At 34.2% G+C, this 21,988-nt stretch overlaps 1 protein-coding gene and 1 long non-coding RNA gene across 2 annotated transcripts in view; both read right to left on the bottom strand.

Moving 5' to 3' along the window:
• Window positions 1-708: 708 nt before the first annotated feature.
• LOC132565244 (uncharacterized) lies at window positions 709-3,388 on the bottom strand. The gene is made up of 2 exons (XR_009554920.1): window positions 3,110-3,388; window positions 709-3,032 (listed from the first exon to the last, which is right to left on the bottom strand). It is a non-coding gene; the product is annotated as an uncharacterized LOC132565244 (long non-coding RNA).
• A 6,384-nt stretch (window positions 3,389-9,772) lies between these two features.
• Window positions 9,773-21,988, bottom strand: part of LOC132565248 (oxysterol-binding protein-related protein 6-like) — a 45,716-nt gene continuing 33,500 nt past the window's right edge. Inside the window, exons 11-24 of the mRNA XM_060229887.1 lie at window positions 21,323-21,459; window positions 21,029-21,148; window positions 18,759-18,869; window positions 18,180-18,252; window positions 17,748-17,923; window positions 17,133-17,207; window positions 15,357-15,494; window positions 14,620-14,683; window positions 13,181-13,259; window positions 12,243-12,378; window positions 11,830-11,974; window positions 11,454-11,580; window positions 10,394-10,516; window positions 9,773-9,878 (exon numbers count right to left, since the gene is read on the bottom strand). Of these exons, the coding sequence (XP_060085870.1) occupies window positions 9,773-9,878; window positions 10,394-10,516; window positions 11,454-11,580; window positions 11,830-11,974; window positions 12,243-12,378; window positions 13,181-13,259; window positions 14,620-14,683; window positions 15,357-15,494; window positions 17,133-17,207; window positions 17,748-17,923; window positions 18,180-18,252; window positions 18,759-18,869; window positions 21,029-21,148; window positions 21,323-21,459 (1,610 nt within the window). The remainder of the gene's footprint in view (window positions 9,879-10,393; window positions 10,517-11,453; window positions 11,581-11,829; window positions 11,975-12,242; window positions 12,379-13,180; window positions 13,260-14,619; window positions 14,684-15,356; window positions 15,495-17,132; window positions 17,208-17,747; window positions 17,924-18,179; window positions 18,253-18,758; window positions 18,870-21,028; window positions 21,149-21,322; window positions 21,460-21,988) is intronic.

Consider the following 21,988-nt stretch of genomic DNA (forward strand, 5'->3'; position numbering starts at 1 on the left):
TTTGACTGGTAGGTTTCTTGGAAGAAGCCGGCCATAGAAATCTGCAAATAATTAAAAATCTACATCCATATTTAAGTAGTGATGGTCAAATAAGTGTTATAAGCTTTCTAGTTTGTATTTCTGGTTGCATTGAACTTTTGTATAATCACATTTTATCAATGATATGATGATCAATGACTAGAACAATTTTTCTTGCATTTTTGCTTTATTGACCTCTGACTCATTTATTCCTGTCAGGATTAATTTTAATGCAGCACTGTTTGTGTGTACATCAGTCATACTAAAACAATGTGCAGTGTACCAAATTCAGGGCCAGCAACCCCTAAAATACAGAGTTATTGCCCTTTGATACTATTTTGTGTCCAGAACATAACTTTGTATACAGTTCCACAACCAGAAGAAGATTAGAGCGTGACATTTCAATGAAATGACCAGTGTGTGGAGCAGACTAGCACTGACGTGTATACAGCTATGAGATGGTAAGGAATCAACCAACTTGTTTGGCTGTACTATAATCCTAAGGTCAAAAATAGTGTGACGAGATGGTAAACAGATTACAGACTAAAACATTACACCAGATAGTAACAATGTAATGGAGTCAATTCATCTACTCTTTGTTTAACACTTGGTCATAGATATGTGAGAGTTTATTTATTACCTCAAGGTAACAGTTTCCACTTGTTTTCAGAAAAATCAACACAAAGACTGTTAAACTTGCATAACATTTTGTTTTATTCAGTGAGTCAGTCATAATGCATATACTACTAATGATTGCTGTGTTGTGACTATACAAGGCTTCATCGCCTCATGACTAAAGATTGCCCCATGACTACAATGTAAAATGTAGGTAAAGTGAAAGTAAATATTTTACTTCCTATGAAACAATGATTTACATTACATGCAAAGTGGAAGCAAGATTCCAGTTATATTAATTCACATCTAGAGTGAACTGACTATGAAGTGAAATCTCACTGGTAACATCGAAATAAATTGTCATCGTAAAATAAAAAATTCAACTCAGATCTTAAGATTGAATGGAAATGCATTTCCTGTCCTTCAGTAACAGGTTAAAGTTTACCTGTGTCAAAATTACCATTTTAGAAACAAATATTCTCATACTCATTAAGAATTCAATATATAGGATTTAAACATATTCTACTAGTGCAGCTATCTATTTCACAAAGACTTGGGTACATGATGTGCATTTGCTGGTCAAACAGAAACTGGAGATAATGAAATTAATATCATATCCAAGCAAACTATGTAATGAGAATTTTAAATATTGAAGTTGAAATATTTTTTCAGAATTGAAATGAATTTTGAAATTCCTTACAAGGTGAAATTTGAAAATTATTCATCAGCTGTGTTGACAAGTGGTTGTTTGTAGTAACAAGAGAAATTTATAAAAATTCTAAAAAGTGAAATATACTTGTATTAACAATGGACATAAAAAAAATCATGCCCAAATGCAGTTACTCTCACCCTCTAGAGATGTACGGTATCAAATAGGCGTATGTTTTCCTTCATTCATGAAACAGATTTGATTTCCTCAGTTAATTATGCACAAACATAAATTTATCAAGTTCTTTTAAGAACTTTAAAAGCTGAAGAGTTTCAAAGATTTAACACTAAATCACTGCATCAAGCCAAAACTATTCAAAATTATATACAATATATGGACTGTGATCACATTTACATAAGGTGCATAAATGGTATATCTTCAATGAAAAGCACAAAATATCAAAATCAAAATTTTCAAGCTGCTCAATTGCAACAAAAGTGACAAGCAAATGATGATTGATAAATATATTTTGTTTTGCCAAAATAAAACATAGATAAAATATACGGACAAATAACACATCAATGGGCATTTTTCAGCATTACAATCACAGGATGCAAATTGGGACAAAGAGGAATATCAGTATTTTGCAGTTTTTGTGTGTAACATAGCTACAATGAAACAATACATACTGTATCATTTTATTTTGCATACTTAAGGATGTCAGAGGCACTTGTGTTCAATTTACACAGTCCTTTCAATAGCGACAGGTTCATATGGTACATCAGTTGAGGATTGTACCCAATATGAGACACCTCATCATAAATGTCTGTTTATAAAGATGAATGTCAACACTTTATATTTTTCTTCATTTTAAAAACGTTTTTATTCAATGGAATAATTTTAAGTCACCTGACCATTCAAAATTCATTTTAATTATCTATTTAAATTTCTGACAAATGACAAAATTTTTGCACAATTCTACTTTTTGTAATTTTTACATGGTTTTTTTTTTTGCCTTTTTAAATGTAGTTTATAAACAAAATATAAGTGGTAGGTGTATGAAATTGGTCCCATTGCTTAGAAGTACACTCTGTTTTACCTTTACAACAGTTAAAATTCACTTGAGAAGTATCCCAATTTGGGTACTGTCACAATTTGCATCCTGTGACGTTAGACTTAACAATGGTGTCGGCACAAAAGTAGTAAAAAGTAAGGATTTCAGAAACAAGGTTAATTAGCTCGAAACCCTCTAACTTGTTCTATGTAATATATTCATTTTCCTTTCAAGTACTTATCATGAAAATACATCTGATGTTGGATGTTGTATTCATATCATAAAACTCATGACTAAGATTGAGGACTTTATTTGCAAATGACTTCAAACAATACTGTAAACAGGTCACATGACAAAAGGTCTCTTCACTGAAATTGTTAATACACTCAAAGATCTCGGTATCTCCACTCAAACATCACGACTTACAGTCAATGGAAAACAAATCTGATCTTTCAGGCAATGAACCTGTTCTAGTGGCTTTATTTCGTATGACTTAATTAACTTCAAAGTAGAATCAACAATATTTAAGTCTATTTTAAAATCACCCCATGGACTTGAGATATTAAATATGATAAAACACAAGGAAAAAAGTTCACCATCAGTTTAAAAACAAAACTAAAAACAAAACAGAAATTGCATCAATATCAAGACGTACAACAAGTCTATCTATACAGAGATGGGATCCTGTTCCGACACCTTATCACTTTACAACAAGTCTATCTACAGAGATACAGACACCCTAGACTTTACAACAAGTGATCCTGTTCTGACACCCTATCACTTTACAACAAGTCTATCTATACAGAGATGGGATCCTGTTCTGACACCCTATCACTTTACAACAAGTCTATCTATACAGAGATGGGATCCTGTTCTGACACCCTATCACTTTACAACAAGTCTATCTATACAGAGATGGGATCCTGTTCTGACACCCTATCACTTTACAGCAAGTCTATCTATACAGAGATGGGATCCTGTTTTGACACCTTATCACTTAACAAGTAATGCTTCTAAACTCAGACATAATTATCAAATTTCATTACGTATTTTCTATCACTTTACAGCAAGTCTATCTTCAAAGATTCCCTTGAATCCATTAACAAGTAATGCTTTTAAAAATATCAAATTTCCTTTTAAAAATTAATCCATGGACATAAAGTTTAAAAATTCAAAGCTAAATTAGAACTTCTGTAGTCCTGTAACATGAAACAAAGGTTTGATTATAAAAACAGGTTTGGCATAAGTGGAAATGATATAAGATAACTTAAGTACCCAGGTACATGTATACATGAACTATCTAAAGGAGTGTTGAAATGTCACTCTCAGCCATGTATTATGACGTCATGGTATGGCCAGCAGAGGTATGCTGCCATGTTGCAGTGACTTATAACTGAAACAGACTGAATTATAGGTACACATATACTTATGTTATATAATGTGGCGGGGCTACCAGTGCAACTAATGTTCGAAATTTTACCCATGAAGATTTGATAAATTTACGTGCAAGAATTCATTTCACTGATCTACCAATAAGTGACATTTAATTTAAAATCTATGTTTTTTTTTTATAAACTAAATGATACAGACTTTATGTGATTGATAAGTTTCAGTTGCATGAAACAAAAATCCATCATGGCAAATGAAATCCTGAATTTCAATTGATCTTTTATCATTAAAGTTTAGAAGCTAATATTTTCAAAGAAAATTCAAAATTAATATAGAAAATACTGAAATAAGTAAGGTCACAGAAAGTCTATAAAACTTACATTAAAAATATGTGAACAACGATACAAAATCAACAAGCCATTGCATTCAAAAAAAATGTCCTGATATTTTGATAATCATTCTAGCATGAACAAGTTTGAAGTCAAGCAAGGAATAAATAACTCGATGGAAACCACAGCAAGACTTCAATAAGCAAACTAAACAAGATATACAAATATACAGGTTCTCTAACTTTATGATTTCTATACATCCAATTGCCAAAAAAATTAATTCATTTTTAATCCTCATAACATCTGAGAAATGGGTCTCACTGTAACGTTTTCAAGTACATATAATACAAATTTTGCATGAAGTTCAATATCACTTTAAACTTGTACTAAATAAGAATGTATCTCTATTGAAATTTAATTCTTATTCTATGAACCTAAATGACTTTTTGTACATTAATTGGTGTACTATAAAACAATATATATATATACCTGACTGTAATTACATAACAATATATAGAAATCAACCACTGCTATATTTCTCAAACAGCATATCAGTAAAATTTAATAATAGTAGCAACATATGAAAGCCCAAGCATATTTATAAATATGGTACAAATTCGGTACTCGTTGAAGCGTTCTCTTTATCTTATCATTCAGACAAGAGCAACATGACTTTTGTTTGAATTCCTAGAAGGATCTTGGCATCTACTATCATATGGTTTCTACTGAACACTGGTACTGTCTATCTGTCCTAACATCAAAACAAGTTGCCTTTTCCTCCAAATCAATCTCAGTCATAAACAAATCTTAAAAGTCAAAACCCAAGATGGCCTCCTGTTAGGCATTTTGTTTTCTTGATCAGTCTTGAAATGAAACAAACACAATTAAGAATCAAGAATTTAAATATCTGATATGGTAAGAGAAATACATGTAGTTATTATAAGATATATAATTTGTCTGACGGATGACCAACAATGAGTGATTGGAATGGTCCATTGTCATAAGATAGTGGGCTAGAAATTTAAATACATACCTTTGAATATATCTCTTCTCCCACGGATATCTACTGGATTCAAAGTGAATATGTCTTTTGTCAAATACTTTCTAATCAACATGACACCTTATATACAGCACAGAACATTGAGATACAGAATTGTCTCCCTTTCATATGACATATTTAAAAGAACAAAACACAATTCAATGATTCAGTAGTCCAGCTTCCCTCACTTAACTATACAATGTAGCAAAATTCTATTAAAAGATGTCTTACTTATTGTTTTACTGAAACAGATATCAGAGGTTGTATGTCCTGGATTAAACACTCTTCAGCATCAATTCAGAAATTAAAATGGGGAAAAAGCACAATTACCATCCTTCTCTACATGTGGTATAAGGGCAATGTTTTAATAAGGAAAAAGCTTTATGACATATTTAATATGGGTTATCTTTAAAACTTAGAAGAAGAATATTTCAAACTTTTTCTTGAATTGAAAATTCATATAGAGATGACAAGGGATCAAATCTAATGCAGTTTCATCATCTTCATTAGTAATACTCGGGTCAGAAATCAGTTTTGTTTGCAAATAAATTACAAATAAAAATCAAAATGAAAGAAAACAATAAACAAAATAAGGTGAATCCAGGAACATATCACATATCTTTTCTATAATAAAGACACAATACCACTGCTCATCTACATATCTATACATTACTTTTGTACAGTAGTAAATTCCCTAAGAATGATCTTCCAACGATGTTTATGTACTATATTGTACTAACCTGACAGTCAATGTTGTTATTACAACACATTTTAGGTTATCTATTTATCTATTTACAAATATGTTCTTCTCCAGTCATTCATAAGAAGAATTATAGACAATTGTTTTGAATGCTACTAATGAGAGCAACTTACCACTAAATAAGCCCTCTATGGATATAATTAGGTCAGTTTTTGTTGATCCTTCTAAAAAAGTGAATTTTACAGTAAAATTTTAACATATTTGTGCATAGTTACCGTAAAAAATACATTCATTACACTCAATATTTTTCCTAGCACTTTCTTTATTTTAATTGGAAGAAAATCTAAAAAAGTGTTTAAAAATATTTACAGTGTATGAAAAATCAACATAGCCTCAGCAATCTTCACGGGTTTATAGGTCAAACTGCCCCACTTTTTATGGGTGGTTTTCTCTAAGACATGTGTGTCACTTCATCTTTATCTATCAGATATAAAAACAAAAATTCTAAACCAAATGTATAAATTTGTTTGGTATTATCCGTGCCATGGAGGTGGCTTGGAGTTTTGCTTTGTTTGTTACAACATGACGCACAAAACAAGAGACTTAGACACAGAATCTATTCTAAGTCCTTGGTAAAACGTTGACTAGGGTTTTCTCCTATTCCAGCCATAAGGTACATATCCTTTATGGTCTGGTAAGTTAGATTCAAAGTAAAATAACAAAACATCAGCATACATACATAAAAACTCCTAAAATCAGCAAAAAAAACCCACAAAAATTTCAGCATTATATACAAAAACAAAATCTGCATTATATTTCTGCCCTGTGTGATTCTGTCACTACCTATCAAATAATTCCTTCATTGCTCTTAGTGTATTATAACAGTCAGTTTTCAGAATTAGAATATTTTCTCAAGGACAAAAATTTGGATGAATAAATTTATTATTCTATTAATAGTGTTCAAAGATGTTAATCATGAGATTGAGAATGACTAGTGCTTTTATTGCTCTGAGTACCTGGTGCAGTGACAATGGTCTGTGGGATTTGATTGACAGAAATAAAAGCAACTTTTATTGGACTATAATGTTCTTAAACATCAGTGATGTCAAAAAATATTTGTAACACCCTACTGTAAGTGATGAAGATAGACAAGTTTACATATCACAGAATAGCACTTGTGTTGGCTTCAAACAGACAGAAGGCAACAAATTCTTCATGCAGTTGTCTCCCTTAGATATCAGCTACTTCGTTGGACTGGCTTATCACAAGTAAAAGCCAGCAGTGTTAAGGAATGTAATGATACAAGTCACGATAACAGAAAAGTATGTACACTTTCTCTTAGAATCACATTAATATTTCTTACAATGAAAGAATATCATTTCAAACTTAAAAAGTCTTTTAAATGTAAAATTTAAACAGTCAAATATGTAAATACTTAAATATCATAATATACATGAGGTGTAGATATCATCTATGAATACAGAAAACACCACACAGATATTTTATTCTCATCTATATACACATAGATCTAATGTGATAATGCCCAAAATCGACCACTTTTCATATTGAATGATAACCATACTTTTATGACTAAGTACTTGCTTACTGGTAACAACCAGTATCTTTACTGTAAATTAACAGTTGTAAACACAATGGTTTAATATCTATCATTTTGCATCTTCCAGACTACTTATCAATTCCATTTGAAAATGCCAAAAATGAAATGAAAACCTTGCATAGTGCTACAGCACAATACCTGTTGTGAAACTGGCAAGTATATAACATGCTTTTATTTTATAATATATAAACTAATTGATGTGACGAGGCACATCTTTTTATTCCTTCATCTGCTCAAAGTCAAATTCTGACTAGGGTAGCAAATTTAGCTGAAATGCTTGATATCTCACTTTAAAGAAAATTGTAAAAACAAAACTAGAGATTTGTTTATTTGAAAACCATAAAATCTTTGATGCTCAGTAAACTAATTCCAAAACTCTGTTATTGATTTTTCAAATAAATGTTCCATTTTGGGAAGTGTCACATTATCTGTTTGTCATCTCCAGAATATATCATCCATATTTATTTCATATGATTTAAGAATATCTAAAAACAGATTAAAATAGCAATTAATATCCACTTAAATTTGTTTTTCTCGTGTCAGATGTACACAAATATTAAAATAGAATGCACACCAAAGCAAAAGCAAACAATATTCAAGCTACGAGTACTAGTTATGTGGATGAGTTCTAAACCAGCTGATTTACTTCATATGTCAGACGGCGAAGTTTGGCAGGTATAATATTGCAGTTACCATAATTCTGGTTCAGTGATATGAAAGTTATTGTCTCCGGTTTTTTATATGTTGTAGTTCAATGTTTCTCAATCATACCAAGAATATGATCATTACACATAGATACAAACAATATGATATAATCATGGCAGAAAAAAATAACATCACAATCAGCTTTTAATTGGCGACGTTAAAAGAAAATCTGACAAAAACAGATTTGAAATGCTGATAATTATATAGATTAAAAATGTAGACTGATAGGATGGTCCTCTACAGCATTAATGAGAAATCTCAACTATGTGGAGGAGAAATTTAACAGCCTCTAACTCTAAATTAGATTAAACGGTCAACGTTATGACATTGTTGATCAGTATATCAACACAGTACCTATGTAGTACAGGATGTTTCTATTAAGTACACTGATATAGTATCAGCAAACAAACCAGGAATATAACTGGATGTTTTTAATATCATATAACAGCACAGAACCATTAGGAAATCAACGTTTCACAACAAGGATGATTCTGTGGATGGTAACCAAGGACAGTTGACCAATCAATGACCTTTGTTCACAAAATTAAACACGTTGTGATAAATATATGCCTCTGAAACCATATGCCTTTGTTAAAATACTAGCTGCTTTTTTCTGCTTGAGAAAATCTTCATGTCAAATAATGGACCCCGATATAAATGTATTTAAGTCTGTGGTCAAAACTAGTAAACCTTAGGTCTCAAGTTCAATTCCAGGTATTCAAATTAAGGACCACTGTTATGTGTAAAATCAATGAAAAATAGGCAAATTATCAAGAAATCTAAACTTCAAAAACAGCATAACGATAATTTGGTAAAAATTATTTCTTATTTCAATTATGGTCCTATTCATATGTTTATTTTCTTACTTCTTCACAGAATATTGACGACTGAAAGAATAAAAATGACAGTAAAACTCCAGTTTAAACTACAGAATTTTTCTTGTTTTTACTTCTGAACAGTATTTAACTGTAGTATTAATTAGTTACAGATATAAAATGCTCCAGAAATTGACTTGTTTTTAGTCTCCAGTAAAATAAACTTAAAACATAGATTTATATCATACATACAGGAGATCATGTCATTATTTAGTCTCCCTTTTTTTCTTAATCATTCAGATGTTTGGAAATGTAAGGCAAAATGATCTGGTCCACATGTATGTTTGACAGGCACATAGGTAAAAGATGGCTCAGGCCTCCCATCATAATGAAAACAGTTTTTTTCTAACATCAATTTAAACAGATAAAAGACACTACAAGCATGATGACATTACTCTGAACATATGACTTTAAAAACCATTTCAAAATCAACTTTCAGAAATGTAGACATTAAAAAAATCCAAAAAAAATTTCACAAATTATAAATAGAATATTTTGTAATATTCATGGAAGATAAGTTTAACTTATTAAAAATCTTAACAAATCCTGAGGATCATATGACACATGAATTAATCTCAAAATTAAATATCAATGTATTCATATTTCACTCTTAAAATAACTTGGAGAAAATCAAATATGAAAGCTGTTTGGTATTCATGAAAAACAAAAAACCATTATAATTTTATTTCATTCACCTACTAAAATAACAGCTGTATTTAAAACTGTCCTTGTCTAGAGGCAACAGGTAGTGTGTTACAGATGTTGGGTCATCATCTCACCATCACCACAGCTGTGGAAAGGTCAGTTTTGAGAAACCCGGATCCTTTCTCATTTCCCAATACTTGCCCAAGTACTCATAATAATCCTTCCCAGAAACAGTGTACTTCCTGTAAAATAGACAGTTAAACCTTGTGTCTGTAACGCCTTACACCAACATGTTAATTCTAATGGAATAGGATTGCTAAACATCTGAATTAATGAGAAAGTATAGATTAACTCAGCTAATTATTCTTTAGGAAAAGTATTGCAATTTCTTTGTATATCATTGAGGACCAAGTGAACTGAAAATTAAAACATTTTCCCTACTTCAATCAGTAACATTAATGTTGGATCTTAATATAAAGAGCCTCTATGCATCAGCAGCCTGACACCACCATCAAAAGAGTGGTTACCAATTAAAAACCTTTAACTAAAACTTTTAACAGATTGACAGACAGATGCAGACAAAAAATGCATAGGTATGTATTTTTTAAAGATGATGATTTGGAAATGAATTATTCAAAGATCATTTTCAAATAATGAACAGATCATGGCTTGATTGATTTTTCTCTGGTTAAACAAATTGTGAAGACACGATACAAGATCTGTACTGGTAGTATTTCCACAGTATTATACAACTAACCTGAACCACTTAGGGAGGGCTTCTGTCTTAGAGCCATTTTGCTTTTTCCTTTTTTCTCGTTGCATTTGCTCGACTCGTGATTTTTCTTTTTCAGCATCTGCTATTTTACCTTCTTCTAGTAACCTGTCAACACAAAACATATCACATGTACTACCAACATACAGTCTTCTGTCAACACAAAATATATCACATGTACTACCAACATACAGTCTTCTGTCAACACAAAATATATCACATGTACTACCAACACACAGTCTTCTGTCAACACAAAATATATCACATGTACTACCAACATACAGTCTTCTGTCAACACAAAATATATCACATGTACTACCAACATACAGTCTTCTGTCAACACAAAATATATCACATGTACTACCAACATACAGTCTTCTGTCAACACAAAATATATCACATGTACTACCAACATACAGTCTTCTGTCAACACAAAATATATCACATGTACTACCAACATACAGTCTTCTGTCAACACAAAATATATCACATGTACTACCAACATACAGTCTTCTGTCAACACAAAATATATCACATGTACTACCAACATACAGTCTTCTGTCAACACAAAATATATCACATGTACTACCAACATACAGTCTTCTGTCAACACAAAATATATCACATGTACTACCAACATACAGAAAAACAGACGCAAAGAACAAGCAACAAGAGAGAATCCACACACAAAAAGAGTAGTTGGGTGCCACAGTGGTAACACACTAGCTTCTGACATAGGGGAAAGGTGTTCAAATTCATGTAGATTTTCCTTGGGTACTCTGATTTCCTTCCACAGTAAAACCCTTTATGCACTTTGATTTCGGCCAAAAGAAGTGATTGACACTTATAGCTTGTTTTGCAAAAGTTACCATTTATACAGGGAAAGCAAAAAAAAACAAAAACCTTCAATATTTCTTTACCACATACAGAAAAAAGTAATACAAAAGAATAACTTGACATAAAAGTGAAATTCATTCTCAAAATAGACTGGTACAGCTGTGACTAGAAATACATTTGATCAGTTAAACAGTATCATCAGGTGTACCTTTGATCCGGGCGGAAACGTGAATCTGTAGGTGGCAGTACCTTCTCCAATTCAGACTCAGGCTCATTAAGTTCAATAGCGAACCTTGTAAAACCGTAATACAGCTCAAAGTCTTCTGGCATCGCACCTATAGGGAAAGCAACATTAAATAAGATGATAAGGAATGAAGATACAATCAGAAATAAATAATGACCAGAAATGGTAATCCGACATTGATTCTATATGTTTATCTTGTTAACAGAGGCACGGTGGTTCACTGATTATTTACAAGACAGATGATTAAAAACTCGGAAGATTTATTCATACTACTGGTACATAAATACACAGCAGAGGGGGAGTGGTTCTCACACTCACCTTGTTCCCAAATTGCGCTTACCTGGTCGCCAAATACACCTGGTAGAGGGTGCATGTCCACAGTACAATGCTTCATTCCACTTGCCAAACAAGTTGTGAATGACTTTGCCATCTGGATTCAGAATTTGTCCATACACCTCATGACGTTTTCCAGACCAATGGTTGGCCTAAAATACAGGAAGTAAAACTCAGTCATCATGAGAATTGATGAAACATCAGACTATGGAAAAACAGGTCATTGTGTAGCTCAGTGATAGACTCAGGACCGACTTGACCTTTGTGAAGGACAGTTCACAGACTAAGGACAGACTGACCTTTGTGGAAATCAGTTTCAGACTAGGGACTTTTGTGTAGACTGAGAAGGACTGATCTTTGTGGAAATCAGTTTTAAGACTAGGGACAAGCTGACTTTTGTATAGACTAAGAAGGACTGACCTTTGTGAAGGTTAATTTGCAGACTATATCTCCATTGCGTATCTGCATTTCTCCATACTGGTCCACCCACCGCTGGCCACCCAGTAGGTTGTGGACACAGGTCGTAACCTTGTTCCATTTGTAATGGTCTTTGTATCTGTTAAGTAAAGATAAAACTACAATGAGGAAACACATGTGACAACAATATAAATTTCTTTCCTTCAGAAGGATTCAAAATAGTAGGAAGAGCACAACAGCTGAGGCCAGGTGTAGTAATACTGTGACTGCCAACATGTTTCAGCCTGCTAGGCAGGCCGTCATCAGGGCACACTTTATTGGTCTGTCTGTTACATGGTGATACAAGATGTATAGTGAATAACAATAGAAGTCATGTGACTTAACAATGGACAATATTGTGACGTCAGAAGGATTGTTTAATCTGTTAACTACGGATATCACATTACAAATAGATCTACAGCTTTACACTTCGCTTTTCCTTACACATCCAACACTGATCAGATAGACATTTTCATTTATTGATTTCACTAATTAGGTCATTGTCATTTAACAACGAAGTACAGATGTCCGTCCTAATTGTATTTTGCTTTCTGATTGGTCTTAATGAAGTTTTATTATGCCTGTATCAATATCTTCCTAGTTTTATTCCTAAAATGCTACCTAAAATTTATTCAAACCTATTTGTGGACTTGAACGAAACCAGCTCTATAACGTTGTTAAACAGTTGGAGAAGAGCTTTAGCCTTTGATTTCAAAATGAATCATCGACTTCGTTTCATTAAGTTTTGGCTATCAACTATTAGCATTGTGAGTCATACTATCCTTGATGAGCAGCAAACAAAACAGACCAAGAGACATAACCACAGAATTTGGGAATAAGACAAAACTGATATGAATACATGAATTAGCAAGGATTCTAAATAAGATAGTGATAATACTTACTTTGGCAGGAAGAGGTTTACAATTCCAAGAGGCTGGATCTCCATTGATTTGCCCCAGAACTTTGTTTTTATTCTTACATCTAGAAATTTGAAACACAAAGACTAATATTTTACAACAAAAACACAAACTTGCATAACTACACATTACAAGTTTGTAAAACATTGAAAAGCAACCCTTTTGTAATCAAGTACAATTGAATCACATTTTTTAAATCTGTGCAAGTACATAATTACAAAGTATGCTGAAGAGTTTTTTCCCAGAAACTTGGACCTGATATATAGTATTGTAATATAATGTGCTGATGAATCTTGTAGACAAATATGGATCAACTTTATCATGTCAAAAGTGTAACTTGGTATACAGACAAATTATTCTTTTACTCTGTGTTATCAACTAAGTATTCTACCTGGCCAAGAGTTCTATTCTTCTGTCCAACCAAGTATATTTTTTCTTCTGTTTAACCACGTATTCTATTCATCTGTCTGACCAAGTATTCTATTATCTTGTCTGACCAAGTAATTTTTTCTTTTGTCTGACAAAGTAATTTTTTCTTTAGTCCAACCAAATCTTCTGTTCATCTGTTTGATTAAGTCTTCTATTCTTTCGCCTGACTAAGTATTCTATTCTTTCGTCTTACCAAATATTCTATTCTTTCGTCTGACCGATATATTCTATTCTTTCGTCTGATCAAATATTCTATTCTTTTGTCTGACCAAATATTCTATTCTTTTGTCTGACCAAATATTCTATTTTTTCATCTGACCAAATATTCTATTCTTTCGTCTGACCAAATATTCTATTCTTTCGTCTGACCAAATATTCTAAGTTTAACATTCTGATTTATATTGAGTATCATACAGTCAAGCTTGTCTAAAATGATTGCCCAGGGAACCTGATCACTATAGACAACAGGTCGTCATAGACAGGTGTGATTTAGTCGTCATACTTTAATAACACTGATCAAAACACATATAGTATATCATGTTTATGTTAATTAACATCAAGTCAATGGCATTTATGAAGCAATAAATGTATTGTGTATGTCATTGTAAAATGAAATAAAAAAACAGATAAATTATTTCACATAAGTATTATAGAATGATTTTGTACCAAAATAAAAAAATGATAAAAATAATTTGTCCTGACTATGGAGCTAACTAATGTGAATCTTTTGAATTGTCGTTACCTATCAATTTTGGGACCTGAATGAGTGGTTGTGTTGTATAGGTGGTCATTAGATAAAATGTCATTTCATAGAAAAAAATGCTTGAGACCTTTTTAAATGGGGTTATTATAGACAGGGGGTTACGATACAAAAGTGGTTGGTAGATGAAAGGTTTCACTGTATTCTTCTGCTTTGTAAATTTACACTACACTAATTAGATAGACTACGTGGTCAATGTTGACAAACTTGTGACCATAAATTTCTGAGGACTGACCTTGCCAAAACGTGAAGTTTTTCGATTCACAGTAACAGGCAGAGATAGGAGGATGATGGCTGACCTGAAAAAAACAAAAAACCCAAATGTATATTGTTCTATATACTATCAACAACAGAGATAAAAAACAAATATATATTTATCTATTTATTGGTTCTGATAATGAAACATGTAAACCAATTCCGACACATGTTGTCTGGTCATCTCTACTGTTAAGTTTGATTATTGTTCTGGAACTGGACTCTGTATTTCATTAGGAAACCATCTCTAAAAGACTACCAACACTTTTAGAAGATTTCCTGCCAGACCTTGAATCTCGTTTTCTTTCTAATGTATAACATTCTTGAATATATGTATCTTTGTCTGTGAATACAAATGTAACTAAATGTGTGGTAACCATTTTTATCATATATTTTGACAAGTCCGTATGAGGTGAAATTTTGTTTCTTAAGTCCAACTCACATCTTCTATTCAATCTTCTAGAACTTTCAAAGACTGCAGATTTATTTATTTTTTATTTCAAAAATATCTGAAGGTGTTGTTTGGAGTATTTCATGGGTCAGAACAGCTCATACTAATGCAAGGGTTATTTTAAAGTCTGCTTTTAAAAATTCTTTCATTTACTTTCTCGAACATGTCTCACAGTCTGTAGAATCACCAATCACTTTTTGTTAATATCACTTAAATCAATTAGTCATTTTTAATCAACAGAATTTATTTTCCATTATTAGCTTCACCTGTTCTGCAATAAACTTCCAGCCCTTGTCCTCGCGGATACATTCATAAGTTTCTCCGAGAAGTGGGTTAAATGGCTTGTGGCCGGCACGGTATCCAGAACTAGCATAACTACTCACAGTGAACGCTGCAATGTACAACTGCAAGAGAAAGGGAGATAATCAAAAGCTACAGAAATAAAGAAATTAAATCATACTATTTTAAACTCAGGAGATATAAACATGCTACGTTCACTGTTTATGTTTAGTATTATGAAATAATGACATTTCTGCCATTCAACCGTCACACAATACCGCATAAAAAGAACAACATCATTAACACCAGTAAGAACAAGGACTTTTACATATACATGTCTTCAGTTCAGCTTATCTCATCATTTTATCTAGGTTTTATTTTTTCCCCATCCCATCACTATTTCTCAAACCTTTCATTCCTTCAAGATATCTCTATAACTCTCCACCCGGTCATTCCTTCATTTTTGCATCCTACCCCCATCTCTACCTATTTATTCCTTCATCAATACTGCAATCCTTCATTTTTCATTCCTTCATCATTTTCATTTCCTTTATTCCATCACCCTAACCCTGAATCTTCATTTCACCATTTCACCAGTCACATGACAGCAATTGGTTACCATGTGTTTGTAACAAAACCAGTCACATGACAGCTATTGGTTACCATGTGTTTGTAACAAAACCAGTCACATGACAGGTATTGGTTACCATGGGTTTGTAACAAAACCAGTTACATGACAGCTATTGGTTACCATGTGTTTGTAACAAAACCAGTCACATGACAGCTATTGGTTACCATGGGTTTGTAACAAAACCAGTCACATGACAGGTATTACTTACCATGGGTTTGAAACAAAACCAGTCACATGACAGGTATTGGTTACCATGGGTTTGTAACAAAACCAGTCACATGACAGGTATTGGTTACCATGGGTTTGTAACAAAACCAGTCACATGACAGGTATTACTTACCATGGGTTTGTAACAAAACCAGTCACATGACAGCTATTGGTTAACATGGGTTTGAAACACAACCAGCTACATGACAGGTATTGGTTACCATGGGTTTGAAACACAACCAGTCACATGACAGGTATTGGTTACCATGGGTTTGTAACAAAACCAGTTACATGACAGCTATTGGTTACCATGTGTTTGCAACAAAACCAGTCACATGACAGGTATTGGTTACCATGGGTTTGAAACACAACCAGCTACATGACAGGTATTGGTTACCATGGGTTTGTAACAAAACCAGTCACATGACAGGTATTGGTTACCATGGGTTTGTAACAAAACCAGTCACATGACAGGTATTGGTTACCATGGGTTTGAAACAAAACCAGTCACATGACAGGTATTGGTTACCATGGGTTTGAAACAAAACCAGTCACATGACAGGTATTGGTTACCATGGGTTTGAAACACAACCAGTCACATGACAGGTATTGGTTACCATGGGTTTGAAACACAACCAGTCACATGACAGGTATTGGTTACCATGAGTTTGTAACAAAACCAGTCACATGACAGGTATTGGTTATCATGGGTTTGTAACAAAACCAGTCACATGACAGGTATTGGTTACCATGGGTTTGTAACAAAACCAGTCACATGACAGGTATTGGTTACCATGGGTTTGTAACAAAACCAGTCACATGACAGGTATTACTTACCATGGGTTTGTAACAAAACCAGTCACATGACAGCTATTGGTTACCATGGGTTTGCAACAAAACCAGTCACATGACAGGTGTTACTTACCATGCGTTCATAAGGGTCATCAATTTCCACTGCTTTGTCTACCAGTTCAGAGTACTCCATCTCCTCACAAAGTCTCTGAAAAATTAATAACAATATCATTTCAACACTTTAAAATAACCTTACGAAGGTTAAGGAAGGGAAATGAAACACTAAACAAGACCTTGTTAAGGCTTTCAATAATATCTCCTGTTGGAGAGAAGGGAACAGGTAGTCATAATGGACAATGAAAATGGACAGCAGAAAGTGATAGTTTTATAAGAAACATTCGAATCCAGTCTGGATGATAGAGAATGAAGCTAGTGTGGATGTTTCACTACCAGTTTGTAAAAAATCTGGGATACAGAGAGAAATATTTTACCAAATACATAGCAATTAGATATGTTGATAGTTGTGAACATTTTATCTAGAGTACACCTGGTGATTAATTAACATGAAATTTTTACCTGAAGCATACATATATTGAGTAAATAACTTATTTATAAAACTTTTACTTAAAGTCCACTTATCATGAGTAACAAATTAATTGAAAAATTTTACCTGAAACATACTGTTTGACTAATTAATTTTACCAGAAATATTGAAGGCCTATTAACTAAATCAATTTGACATTTATACCTGGAGCATACTAAGCGGCTCATTAAGGGTAACTGGCATAGAGATTTTGGTGAGATCCTTTCCCAGATTTTTGTACAGAAGATTCCACAGACTCACATCTCCTGTGTCCGGTTTTGGGACGGGAAGTTTGGATCGATGGCCGGTTTGAAATGTCTCGGATAATTGGTCTTCTGACACTGAAATGACAAGCAGTCTGATGATCCAGTTACCACCAAAAACAAGCTGTATAAACGCTTAAGCTGTAACAGCTTAAAAAAACCATTAACTAAATCAAGCCAAATTAAACAGAATTCGTTGACAACAAATGTATATTTTTGAAAATATCTTCTCAAAGTTATTCCGGGATGAAATATGTGAACTTTTATTTCTAAGAATATAGAGGCATTCATGAAGTTACTGTACATTTTCATCACTTTATTACATAATCCTTACCACTTATGGCAGCATTGTAATCTGTGTCATTTTCTTCTGATATTTCACTAGATATCTCCTCATCATCAGATGGCTGTAAACACAAATCAGACATCGTCATGTACTCATTTTGATAAAGAACAAGGCTGTTTATCTTTTGACTACTTGGACCAAGGTTTATAAAATAAGGACAAAATTTCTTATCATATTTTACTTCCTGATGAGCCTTAGCATATACTTCTGGGATCTGTGCTAATATTTCTGGTCTATCTTGGTTTATTCCTGATATCTTACATTAATAGTGCTGCTCAACCACCATAAATGAACAGACTCCATCTGTCTACTTAAAGGGGGTAAGAGATCAGCTATTTCAGGTGGCCTGAGCAAACCAAGCCATCCTTTATATGACAATATTGAAATATCAGAGCAATTAATACCTATAACTGAAAGACAGTAACTCTCCCAACACATTTAGTAACAGGTGCTGGATGCTTAATGGGTCATGTGACTAATTTCAGCCAATCAGACCAAGTGGGTCATGTGACTAATTTCAGCCAATCAGACCCAATTACACTAAGGCTAGATGTAGAAGATACAAACCTCTGAAGATGATTCACTGCCACTCTCTTTGTATTCCTCGGCATCATAGTACTCAGACATGGAGCAGCTCTCGGCAGACAATGACTGAGACAAACCGTGAGATCTTGGCTCCTGTAATTACCAATATGTATAAAATATCTTTCTGGAAATATCTTAGTGCCAAGAAAAAACTTATAAAACAGGCTCATAGCTTTCAGTTCTTTAAGATTCAGAGGCTGAAGTTGTATAGTCTTGTTTCCGTTTCCTAGAAAAAGTTGATTGACAGCTGTCCAGAGACATTTAACTGATAACAGGTGTCCTACTAAATAATACGCTTACAGTTACAACGTGACAGATGAACTAAAATATCCTTTTCAAGTTTAATCAGGTGAGAAAAGAATCTTAAAATCTGCACGTCACACAGAGAAATGATCTGTTCCAAAATAAATCCAGTAAAATCTGTTAGGTCAAAGATCCTCAGGTCCTATACATCAAATCTGTCAGAGAGTGTTACTTAATCCAGTGGTGACAGGAGATTTCTGGGAGAGTGTTACTTACTCCAGTGGTGACAGGAGATTTCTGGGAGAGTGTTACTTACTTACTCCATTTAGTGGTGACAGGAGATTTCTGGGAGGGTGTTACTTACTCCAGTGGTGACAGGAGATTTCTGGGAGAGTGTTACTTACTCCATCCAGTGGTGACAGGAGATTTCTGGGAGAGTGTTACTTACTCCATCCAGTGGTGACAGGAGATTTCTGGGAGAGTGTTACTTACTCACTCCAGTGGTGACAGGAGATTTTTGGGAGAGTGTTACTTACTCACTCCAGTGGTGACAGGAGATTTTTGGGAGAGTGTTACTTACTCACTCCAGTGGTGACAGGAGATTTTTGGGAGAGTGTTACTTACTCACTCCAGTGGTGACAGGAGATTTTTGGGAGAGTGTTACTTACTCATTCCAGTGGTGACAGGAGATTTTTGGGAGAGTGTTACTTACTCCATTCAGTGGTGACAGGAGATTTTTGGGAGAGTGTTACTTACTCACTCCAGTGGTGACAGGAGATTTTTGGGAGAGTGTTACTTACTCACTCCAGTGGTGACAGGAGATTTTTGGGAGAGTGTTACTTACTCCATTCAGTGGTGACAGGAGATTTTTGGGAGAGTGTTACTTACTCCATCCAGTGGTGACAGGAGATTTCTGGGAGAGTGTTACTTACTCCAGTGGTGACAGGAGATTTCTGGGAGAGTGTTACTCCATTCAGTGGTGACAGGAGATTTCTGGGAGAGTGTTACTTACTCACTCCAGTGGTGACAGGAGATTTTTGGGAGAGTGTTACTTACTCCATTCAGTGGTGACAGGAGATTTTTGGGAGAGTGTTACTTACTCAATTCAGTGGTGACAGGAGATTTCACTCCAGTGGTGACAGGAGATTTTGTGAGTGTGTTACTTACTCAATCCAGTGGTGACAGGAGATTTCTGGGAGAGTGTTACTTACTCCATTCAGTGGTGACAGGAGATTTTTGGGAGGGTGTTACTTACTCCATTCAGTGGTGACAGGAGATTTCTGGGAGAGTGTTACTTAGTCCATTCAGTGGTGACAGGAGATTTTTGGGAGAGTGTTACTTACTCACTCCAGTGGTGACAGGAGATTTTTGGGAGAGTGTTACTTACTCCATTCAGTGGTGACAGGAGATTTCTGGGAGAGTGTTACTTACTCCATTCAGTGGTGACAGGAGATTTTTGTGAGGGTGTTACTTACTCCATTCAGTGGTGACAGGAGATTTTTGGGAGAGTGTTACTTACTCCATCCAGTGGTGACAGGAGATTTTTGGGAGAGTGTTACTTACTCCATTCAGTGGTGACAGGAGGTTTTTGGGAGAGTGTTACTTACTCACTCCAGTGGTGACAGGAGATTTTTGGGAGAGTGTTAATTACTCATTCCAGATGACAGGAGATTTTTGGGAGAGTGTTACTTAATCACTCCAGTGGTGACAGGAGATTTTTGGGAGAGTGTTACTTACTCATTCCAGATGACAGGAGATTTTTGGGAGAGTGTTACTTAATCACTCCAGTGGTGACAGGAGATTTTTGGGAGAGTGTTACTTACTCATTCCAGATGACAGGAGATTTTTGGGAGAGTGTTACAGGAGATTTTTGGGAATCACTCCAGTGGTGACAGGAGATTTTTGGGAGAGTGTTACTTAATCACTCCAGTGGTGACAGGAGATTTTTGGGAGAGTGTTACTTAATCACTCCAGTGGTGACAGGAGATTTTTGGGAGAGTGTTACTTACTCGTTCAAGTGGTGACAAAAGTGGAGATGCTGGAGTGGTTGTTGTTTTTGTCTCATCTAAAGATGACTCAATATTAATCCTGGTCATACGAGCTTTTAACTCTGCTATTGTACGGTGAGCCTGGAAATAGAAAATAGAGTTATCTCCCTTCCTCTAGTCTATTCCCCTCTCACTACTCATTGATCAATACTATTACATGAGCAAATTTCCACAGAGTATATATAACAAATCATTTTACAAGGTTTTTGTTTTTTATCCTTTTTAAGTCTGATACAAGACAATAGTGAAGATCACCTCTATGAGATTTTGCCTCAGAAGCAGGGAATTAGCCGAGCCAGCAGTCATCATGCCATTATCTAGGTCTATTGCACTCTTAAGTCGGTCTCTCTCCGTCCCCATCATATGGAACAGCGACATCAGAGAGGAATATACTGAAACAAATGTATCACAAAAACATCATGGCGAGTTTGTTCTGTTGTAAATTGTTGGATTATTAAATCAAATACAGCTAGAGACTCCAACAGATATACCATCCATCCCCAACCTTGTAAATCTTTTACTTGCAAAGTGGTCAGGGCTGACCTTTGATCTTAAAACTTGACCAATAATCACTTAATCTAATCAGGTGTAGGTTGTGGTGTCATGGTCAAGGCTGACCTTTGACCTTAAACCATAATCAATGATCACTAAATCTAATCTGGTGTAGGCCGTGGTGTTATGGTCAAGGCTGACCTTTGACCTTAAGCCATAACCAATGATCACTAAATCTAATCAGGTGTAGGTTGTGGTGTTATGGTCAAGGCTGACCTTTGATCTTTAACTTAACCAATGATCACAAAATCTAATCAGGTGTGGGTTGTGGTGTTATGGTCAAGGCTGACCTTTGACCTTAAACCATAACCAATGATCACCAAATCTAATCTGGTGTAGGCCGTGGTGTTATGGTCAAGGCTGACCTTT

Source organism: Ylistrum balloti, unplaced genomic scaffold, assembly GCF_031769215.1.
Source record: "Ylistrum balloti isolate Yb309-2 unplaced genomic scaffold, AGI_CSIRO_Ybal_v1 Utg369706, whole genome shotgun sequence".
Lineage (NCBI taxonomy): Eukaryota > Metazoa > Mollusca > Bivalvia > Pectinida > Pectinidae > Ylistrum > Ylistrum balloti.